General features: G+C 31.5%; 1 protein-coding gene across 1 annotated transcript; it reads right to left on the bottom strand.

Moving 5' to 3' along the window:
- Positions 1-3,058: 3,058 nt before the first annotated feature.
- Positions 3,059-5,009, bottom strand: LOC145096786 (cytochrome P450 CYP82D47-like). Its single transcript, XM_079034134.1, has 2 exons — positions 3,960-5,009; positions 3,059-3,847 (listed from the first exon to the last, which is right to left on the bottom strand). The coding sequence occupies exons 1-2, from the start codon at positions 4,914-4,916 to the stop codon at positions 3,215-3,217; spliced, it is 1,590 nt and encodes a 529-aa protein (XP_078890260.1). The 5' UTR covers positions 4,917-5,009; the 3' UTR covers positions 3,059-3,214.
- Between the last annotated feature and the right edge of the window lie 5,376 nt (positions 5,010-10,385).

The following is a 10,385-nucleotide window of genomic DNA, read 5'->3' as shown; positions in this document are numbered from 1 at the left end:
GCCCTTTATCGGATTGAGATTCGGGTACTTGTTGTTATGTTATTGTTGTGATATGATTGCATCCTGGTAGTTAGGATGGTAAGTGTTAGAGACCTGGTAGAGGTCGGTATCCTGTTATGTGGGGTGATGCTATGCTAGTGACCAGTTAGGTCGGTATCCTGGTTAGGATGATGATATGCTATGTGATCTGTTGATCGGTTTGTTGACTGTGAATTGTTATATGTTTGTATGTTTATGTGCACATGGTTGTTTGTACTGGAGATGGGTTGAGGCGGGTCCTGCTTTGTGCTGTAGGCTAAGATACCCAGGGCGGACCGGTTGTCCCGAAGGCCCAGCGAGCGGTCCGGATAGGCTGTAGGCCCCAAGAGGGAGGACCAGACGTGCCGAGGCTCGGAGAGTGGACCAGACCGACTGAAGGCCCGGTGTGGGCGGACCAGTCATACTGTAGACTCAAAGAGTGGACCAGGTGGATTGAAGGCCCGGTGCGGGCGGACCAATCATACTGTAGACTCAAAGAGTAGACTCGATGTATATGGATAGACTCGGAGGGTGGACCAGGTGGACTGTTGGCCGGTGCGGCGAACCAGTTACACAGTAGTCCCGAAGTGCATGGCTGTTCTGTGATCGCATATGATATGGCATGTTATGCGTGTATGGTATATGTGGTTGTTAGTTTGGGGATATCTCACTAAGCTTTTGGGCTTACAGTTGTGGTTTTATGTTTTTCAGGTTCTTCAGGAGACCGTGGCAAGGCGAAGGCGTGATCGTACCGCTCCTCATGTTTTGTCGTGATGTGATTCTGGAAATACTTTAAATAAGTTGTATTGAAAACCTTTTTGTAATAATTTAATGATATCGGGTTGTTTTTGAAAAGTTTAAATTGGATGAAATTTTTCGGTCGTTACATCGTCCCTATTTTAGTCGATTTATGAATACCCTCTCAGCCATTGTTCCGATTTCTTCTGCATACCCAATTTAAGGATACACAATTCTGAAAACTGAAAGACAAGACTTGGAGACTTCAGACTTGACAATTCACCCTTTTGAGGTATGCTTTTCGTTTGATTAACCTCAGTTCAGATTTTTGATAACTAATTTGCTGGAAACCTGGAGTTACGTTTATTTTATTGTTCTTGTGATTGCAAACAATTTTTTAACATTCTGATTTTTGTTTGATTAATTCGAGTTTGTATATTTGATTGAGGATGTACATATTTCTATCTAAAGTTCTAATTATGAAATAATTATGTTTAAAATTTTAGATTATTAATGATAAGTTGTCGAGCCTCAAAGGTCTGATAAAATTTTCTTATATTTGATTTTGGTTAATGGTTTTGGTTTTTGATGAATACCTAGAAGAAATAGCATGTAGATTCACTTTTTTTTGGTAAACACTACTTTCTCATATTCTCAATTTCTCATTCTTACTGTAAATATATATATATATATATATATATATATATATATATATATATATATATATATATATATATATATATATTTTTTGTGATTTCATAGGTAAAGAGGGTTAACAGGTTAATTAGACTGGAAATAAAATTGAGGATTAAAGTTTCAAAGTTTGAAATTCATTAAATCGTGAAACGCGATCTGTTTTGGGGTCGGAATCAAAAACAAAGAAAGTAAAAACTCAGAAGTACAGTGTTATTGTTTGTCTCATTTCCATTGTACATTATTATTTTAGGCATTGGTTAAACTGTTTCTCTCACCCATTGATTCAATTTGTGTTTTTGGTCTGAATCAAAAGTTTTGTGTTTCCTTGAGTTTGTGGTTTTTGACACAATTTTCTGGTATAAGGAAATTTTGTTTTGTACGATCATTTCATAGTTCCTGATGTAAATTGAAAAACTCAAATGTAAATCCGTATTATGATAAACCCCTTTCAGAAAAAACATTGGGGGTTTATATTGCAAATAGTGTGACTTAATAGTGTATATGGTTGTGATGAATCTATTTAGGTCTAGTTTTCTTTAAATGATAATTCTTACAATGAAGCTATGATAGTTGAAGCTTAATGATTATGTGTAAATATATGGAATAATTATTTCAAACATAGTTTTTAAGTGATTTTTGCAAGTTTTTTTTGTATTAATATATTAAATACAAAATGTATTATACTTTTGTATTACAAATTATGTTGTAATCGTTTGAAATAGGGGCATATTTACGTAATCTCGCCCCGGGCATTGAAAACCAATGGACCGGCCCTGTTCAGCATAAATTGTGTCGTTGTTTTTCGTTGCTAAAGGTAAGGGTTTTTATCGTGTAAGATGTTATGTCGACCATCTGTCCATTTACCAAGAGTATTGGATATCCATGGTGTGAAAAGCAGCATCTAGCTCGGTAAACGTCATTGGATGATCATTTTAGGCTTTGTTGGCAGCAAGATGGGCCTGAGACGGCCCGTTTTGATGGTGATACGGGCTTGTTGGATCGTGGATTCCTGGTACTATTTTAGTCGGAGAGCGTTTCGAGACAAGATATCAGTATATAATAAGAAATAACGGAGAAGGATTACAAACGGGTGGTATTCAACTGCTCCTCAGGATAGACGACAGCAGTAGCTTTGTTATTTTGGAAGGGAGCGTATAAACGTACAAGTTTCTACAGTTCTAGAGCGGTGGTCCCGGTTTCATTATTGTCTAAAGCAGATCTCTGGTGATGGTGATGTAAATCCACTCTTTGACCTCTACATCAAGTAGAGTCCTAGTGGCTTCGTCGATGGCAGTAGGGCTTAGTACGGAACTGTCGACATGGTCCAACACGTTGAAGGCACATGGAAGAATTTTTGTTTGCATCAGGATTTTCGTTCATGGAGCCATAACACCGAAAGGAGAGAAGACAAATGGAAGACGTGCCGAGGAAGACAAGGATCGGTGGCAATGAAAAGGTAGAGGAGGAGAGATTAGGGATTCTGGAGCTCTGATACCATAAAGATTATGCTTGCTGATTGTGTTGATATCAGTCCAAGAGAATCACAAAAATAAAGAAAAGGATATACATCAAATATTCTATACAAATACTAATAAGCAATCATAAATATCCCACTAATATTGAGGTTTTATTCTTGTACTCTGTACTCAATCTATGCATACACACAAGCAATAAAAGAAGCTAACATATTTAGTACCATTTATTCTTATCTTTCTTGTTCAATTCCTTCCACATTCCTATTGGATTCCCGTTTAATTATACGTCATGCACCAATAGGATACATATCAAGGGATAAACGTGGGGCGAGAAGGACCTCAAGTGGCGTTGCTTTGCTTGTAGTCAGTCCAAAGCATTCGCTCATATCAACGGGTTCATTTGATGGTTTACTAATCACAAATTGTTGGATTAATGTAGCCAATGTTAATCGCAAAGCCTGGAGAGCGAAGTGATACCCAGGACACATTCTTCTACCACCACTAAAAGGAAGTAGTTCGAAATGTTTTCCCTTGACATCAATATCTTTATGGGTTGTCAAGAATCTTTGTGGCTGGAATTCGTAGGGTTCTGACCATATGTTAGGATCACGATGCATTTTCCAAAGATTTAGCACCAAACGTGTGCCTTTGGGGATGTTGTAGCCACCCACAATACAATCCTCCATGGACTCATGTGGAAGCCCTAGAGGTCCAGCCGGGTATAAACGTAACGTTTCTTTGATGATTGCATCAAGGTAGACTAAGTTCTTCATGTCTGACTCCTCTACTGGTCTCTTCCTTCCAACATGCTCATCAATTTCATCTTGGGCGATTTTTAATTCTCTTGGGTTGTTCAGCAACAACGATAGAGCCCATGTTAGAGTCACAGATGTTGTGTCCAAGGCAGCCGTTAGAATGTTCTGTAAGTTTTAGATTAAAAATAAATATTACTGAAGTCGAAGTATTTTTATAACTCATAAGATAAAATATGATTAGGTAATAGTTATCGATCAAGTTTAAGATTAAGTTTACCAAACATAAGGCCTTGATTATTGTATCATGGTCAAAACCCGGAAAATCCTCTTTGGAGGCACCTTCAAGAATGGAGATAAGAACATCTATGAAGACTTGGTTGCCTTCCTGTTGGTGCGCAGACTCTTTCTCTCTCTTGTGTTCTTCTAACCAACCTTCAAAGATGTCGTCCATCTCTTTTGCTGTCGTCCTCATTTCTTTCTCGTATCCACCAAGGCTAAAACGTTTCAAATAAGGAAGGAAATCAGACACGACAAATACGCCCAATAACTCAAACAGTTTCTTTGTCACGTTTTGAAACCTAACCCCTTCTTCATCCATGTGCGAGAACCTCTTTCCTGAAATAATTCTTACAATAACGTTTAGTATTAAGTTCCCAAACAATTGTTGCATGTCCACCTTTACCATGTCTAAACTTTCACTCTCTTTGTTCGTTACCCATGCCTGATATATATCTTTCATTGATGCTCTAACCTCGGATGCTCGCACATGTCCAAGCATCTCCACTCGATGCTGTGAGAGAATCTCGAGAATGACGATCTTGCGCACCTGTCGCCAGTAGTCCCCATATGGAGCAAGCCCAAACATGGCGTAGTTATACCCCATGAGTTCTGATGCCATTGACTTGGGTCGACTTGCGAAGACCTTGTCGTTCCTGGTAAGGCACTCTTTTACTATCTCCGCGTTACTCACAACCAAAGCTTGATGAACACCAAGCTTGATCGTGAATATAGGCCCATATTTTTCTGCCATGTCACCAAAAACCTTGTAAGGTGGTGCAGATCCGACAAGAAGGTGTAGGTGTCCGAATAATGGCCATTGACCTTTCGCTAGAGGTGGTTCTCTGTTCTTCCCTTTGTTTCCTCTCTTTCCTTTCAAGATTTGCAGCAGGGATGTAAGTACAATAGTCAAAAAGATGGCAGCTACCGTTGTTGAGAACGAGAAATACAACTCCATGCCCTCTGTGTTCAATTTGCACTTTGAGAGAGATGATACAGAAAGTTTATATTATATAGATATTTAACTCCATGGCTGCTATAGTTGTGTCTATTTAATTGTAAGAGTCCAACACATGTGGACAGGAAGTTAGCGTCAACTTGTAATTTCTATAATAATAACCGTTATATGGAGGCAGCCCGTTTAATTGGGTGCATGGACCACATATGAATGTGGCTCCCGGTCGATTGTTTGTTCTGTAGCTAGATCCCTAATAACAAAATTTTAATCAAGGTAGATAGTTTCATAGTTCTAAATAGATAGCCATATATAATTTCTATAATAATATCGGTAATTTAGTTTAAAAAAAATTAGTTTAACGGTTCTGCATACACCGTTAGTGGAGAGGTGGATCCCAATTCAAAGTACTAACATGCAAATCAATAAATATCTAAGTAGTTATAGCGGTTACAAATCAAATAGTTGTCAAAGGCCGAAATTTAAAATTGCAGTTTTTGCGATACAATAGTATTGGCATAGTAGCTTATATACAAGAATCATGATTATAAAAATAATTAACTTTTAATAGTAAAAAATCATAATTATTAACCAATTATTTTCAACAAATTATTAATTAAAAGATTTATGATTTTTTATATAAAAATTATATTTGTTGATTTAAATAAATATGTAAAATTAATCTTTTCATATGAAACAATTTTTATTTATAAAGGCAAATAGTTTCCTTTCAGAAATATGATCCGGTCATATGAATAAGATGATAGAAATGTATATTCATAACATGTTATTATTTAATCAACATATCTGACATGAAAATACATTTTTACTACTTGATTTGCCTGCAAAGTGCAAATTCAAAGCGCCGGTGAAACAAAAAATGTAGTCATCGCATAAAAACATTACATTTCACCATAATGATCGAGCCCTATGCAGACGATAATTCTGAACTCTGTACATACAACATGTCGTCGGTAAAGGATATATAGACGAAATTTTGTCGGTAAAAAGTCGTCGGCATATCTCCGTCACTAAAAGTTAAAAATGTCGTCAAGACAGGAGTCGTCGGTATAGAGTATCCAATGCTGACGATATATCGTCTTTAAAGGGTCGTCGGGATTGATTTTCGAGGAAATAAGAAAAAGTTTTATTCGTAGTCTCTGCAAACAACTTGTCGTCGGGAAAAGTAGTGGCGAAACCGATGACAAGGGGTAGCAATACCAGCGAGTTGTCGTCTGGAAAAGTGGGTGCAACCAACTTCCATTCTTATAGTCCCGACGACTTATCGTCGGAATTGGTAAAACGGTATTTAAAAGGCTTTACCGATGACATGTAGTCGATAAAACTTTTTTTTAGATATTTTTCACAGTTTTTGCTCTATATACCAAATATGTTTTTTAAAACAAATCCAAACAAGATATTTGCAGAATAATATCAAACACTTAATAAACATAACATAACATAAAAATTTAAGCTCTAATTCTACTACATAACAAAATAACAAAAAACAAGTTTTTTTAACAAACATTGTTCTTATTATCATTCTAGTTCTCCTCGTCCTCTTCCTCCTCCTCTTCATCATCATCATCATCATCATCATTCTCCTCCTCCTCCTCGAAGTCATTGGCTGTTTCGGGGTTATTTGTGAAAACATATTGGGATTAAACTGGAATTGTGGTTGAAAGTTAGGAATGATGGACGCGAAAGTGTTATTATACATTTGTTGTATTTGTAGCATTTGTTGTTGCATGATTTCAATTTGTTCGGTTAATACAAACAGCTTGGGGATTATCGGAAGATTGGGATGTGGAAGCTTTGGAACGTTTGATATGTTCATTTGGAAATAAATTATTGTTGATGCTTGATTTCCTTCCAATTCCGCGAATATGACCACATCTCTCACCGAGGGCACGGGCGAGACATTGTTCTTCATTTAGCTTTCTGTTCTCCTTGAGCTCTGATTGCATCAACATCTTTTCTCGTTGAATGTTTTCCTAAAATAATGAAAATAATAAAAATACATTAATTAAAACAAATAAATAAATTTATACACTAAAATAATAATAATATACTTTAAAATAATTTTAATAATAATAACATATTTATCAAATCCTACTTAATAAATGAAGGTTTTTTTGTCACATGTCAATCTCTCATAAATTTTGACACTTGTCATTTTGTGGTATTTTTTAAATAAATATTATCCACTTGTCAAGTTTTGGTTTTGTTTCAATTTTTAAAATTAAAGTCATATACTTATATATGTAAAGTATTAAATATGATATATGATATTAAATTGAAATAAATATGTATCTTCCTTATTTTAAAGTTTTACATTAAAAAATAATTTTTGTTTACACTTTAATGTTTAATATTTTTTTAAATCAACCCGTGTGATACACGAGTTTCACACCTAGTAACTTATTAACTATTTATTACTTACCCAACCTACTTCTGCTTGCGCTGTATACCAACCCCGACTTTCTTTAAAACGTATTTGTCTCCAACCTTCTATATGTTGCGGGTCTTGTCGTTTTTCTCTCTATAATAAGCCAAAAACAATTAATATGTTTATATAAGTGTTAATAAAAAAATTTATATAATACAAATAAATTTAATTACCTACTCGTAAATGGAAGTTTGGACCTACTTTCTTTACCTTTTTCACCCTGCTTCCTATAACACTCATCAAAAAAAAGAAGATCAATCATATTATCCCAAGCTTCGTCGTCTATATCATCCGGTGGACATTGTCTTGCACCTTCCATATCATTATATCCACCAACCCTATCAAAATAATTTTTCACTTGATGTTTGTGCTCTTTAGAGTTGAAATGTTTCTCAGCAATCTTCATAAAGTTTTTAAGACCTTCCGAGTATTTTGAAGACATTTGATTCTCTCTAATCCAACTCTTATTGATCATCATTGTTGCTTCATTATTAAAAATTATATTATATTATGTGTGTATATATAGACACACACACACACACACACACATATATATATATATATATATATATATATAGTTATCGAAAGTTAGATTGTATTTGGGCTATGTAAATAAATATATATACCCGAGAATAGATAGATTATTTACAAGTATATAAAAAATATATGCTCGAGAAGTAAAAATCAGACCGATTGGATAGAGTACTCATAATGGTTATTAAGAATAAAATAAACAAAAATATATACAGTATAATTTGTTTTTATAATCAATTTTATTTTATTTTATTATTAATATTAATTTGATTTTAAAACTAATTTAATTTGATTTTATAAATAATTTGATTTTATTTTAAAATTAATACTAATTTTATTTTAAAACTAATTTAATTTGATTTTATAATTAATTTAATATTTTATTTTTATAGATTTTTTAAAAATTAATTCAACTTTACTTTACAATTAATTTAAAATTACTAAAACTACGTTGCTATTAATCACCTAATTAAGCTAAAGTCGTAATGACCAGCATTAAGTTACTAACAAAATTAAGCACTTTGAAACCATATTAAGCACTTTACAATAGAAACAATAGCATCTAAATACAAAAACTATAACTTATCAACGTGTTTTAATAAGAAAATCATATTATACGGTATGTTATTTAAAACATAATCTTAAAAGTACAATGTTATGATAGAAAATAAACAAAAATATAATGATATAATTAACAAAAGTATCATAATTTTGTTAATTATAACATCATACTTTTCTTTATTTTCTGTTATAGCATCTTACTTTTATTATTATATTACACAATATTTTGGTTTAAAAAATATTCAATTTAATTTGATTTTATAATTAATTTTATTTTATTTTAATATTAATATTAATTTGATTTTAAAACTAATTTAATTTGATTTTAAAATTAATTTGATTTTATTTTAAAATTAATATTAATTTGATTTTAAAACTAATTTAATTTGATTTTACAATTAATTTAATATTTTATTTTTATAGATTTTTTTAAAATTAATTCAACTTTACTTTACAATTAATTTAAAATTACTTAAAGTACGTTGCTATTAATCACCTAATTAAGCTAAAGTCGTAATAACCAGCATTAAGTTACTAACAAAATTAAGCACTTTGAAACCATATTAAACACTTTACAATACAACAATACAAACAATAGCATATAAATAAAAAAACTATAACTTATCAATGTGTTTTAATTAGAAAATCATATTATACGCGGTACATTATATAAACTGTAATTTTAAAAGTACGATGTTATGATAGAAAATAAACAAAAATTATAATGTTATAATTAACAAATGTATCATAATTTTGTTATTTATAACATCATACTTTGGTTTATTTTCTATTATAGCATCGTACTTTTAATATTATATTACATAATATTTTGGTTTAAAAAAATATACCGTTTAATTTGATTTTATAATTAATTTTATTTTATTTTAATATTAATATTAATTTGATTTTTAAACTAATTTAATTTAATTTTAATTTAAATATAATATTAATTTGATTATAAAACTAATTTAATTTGATTTTACAGTTATTTTAATATTTTATTTTTATTGATTTTTCTTAAAATTAATTCAACTTACTTTTTTTATAATTATTTTAAAGTTACTAAAAGTATGTTGCTATTAATAACCTAATTAAGCAAAAATTGTAATGACCAACATTAAGTCACTAACAAAATTAAGCACTTTGAAACCATATTAAACACTTTACAATACAAACAATAGCATCTAAATACAAAAAATTATAACTTATCAATTAATAACTTTATCACTTCATCTTATATACAATTAAAGTATTTAACATAAATATCACATAATCATACATGTATACAATACATTCAATTTCAATTTTCATTTCATTTCAGACATACAATACAAATGTATACATCTAAATACAAAATCAAACATCATACATAATCAAAATCAAACATACAATTCCAATTTTCATCCAATTTCATACGATCAAACCTTCTAGCACCTTACATTTTAGACATCAAATTTCATTTTCATACAAATATATACATCTAAATACAAAATCAAACATCCTTCTTAATTTCAATTTCATGCCAAAATACATTTTCAAACCTCAAAATGCATATATATATATATATATATATATATATATATATATATATATATATATATATATATATATATATATATATATATATATATATATATATATATATATATATATATGAAAGCAATCAACCAAACAAAATGTGAGATAAATTATATATCATGTTGTATTGAAAGGAAAAAAAATCAAAAACTTCATTCATCACGTAAACACTGTTAAGCAGGAAACAAAACAAAAAATTTACCTTAAAATTGGTGGTGAAGATAGTACAATCACTGTAAATCGTTTTCTTAGGCGGTGGTGAAGCTTTTTGTTGGCCGATGGTGATGAAGCTGTGATTTAGGGCTCGAACAACCGGAAATAAATCCCCTAAAATCGGAGTAAAAACTCAA

The sequence above is a fragment of the Lactuca serriola genome, chromosome 4, assembly GCF_051521515.1.
Source record: "Lactuca serriola cultivar US96UC23 chromosome 4, Lser_US96UC23_V15, whole genome shotgun sequence".
Classification (NCBI taxonomy): Eukaryota; Viridiplantae; Streptophyta; class Magnoliopsida; order Asterales; family Asteraceae; genus Lactuca; species Lactuca serriola.
This window is presented reverse-complemented; position numbering and strand designations above follow the sequence as displayed.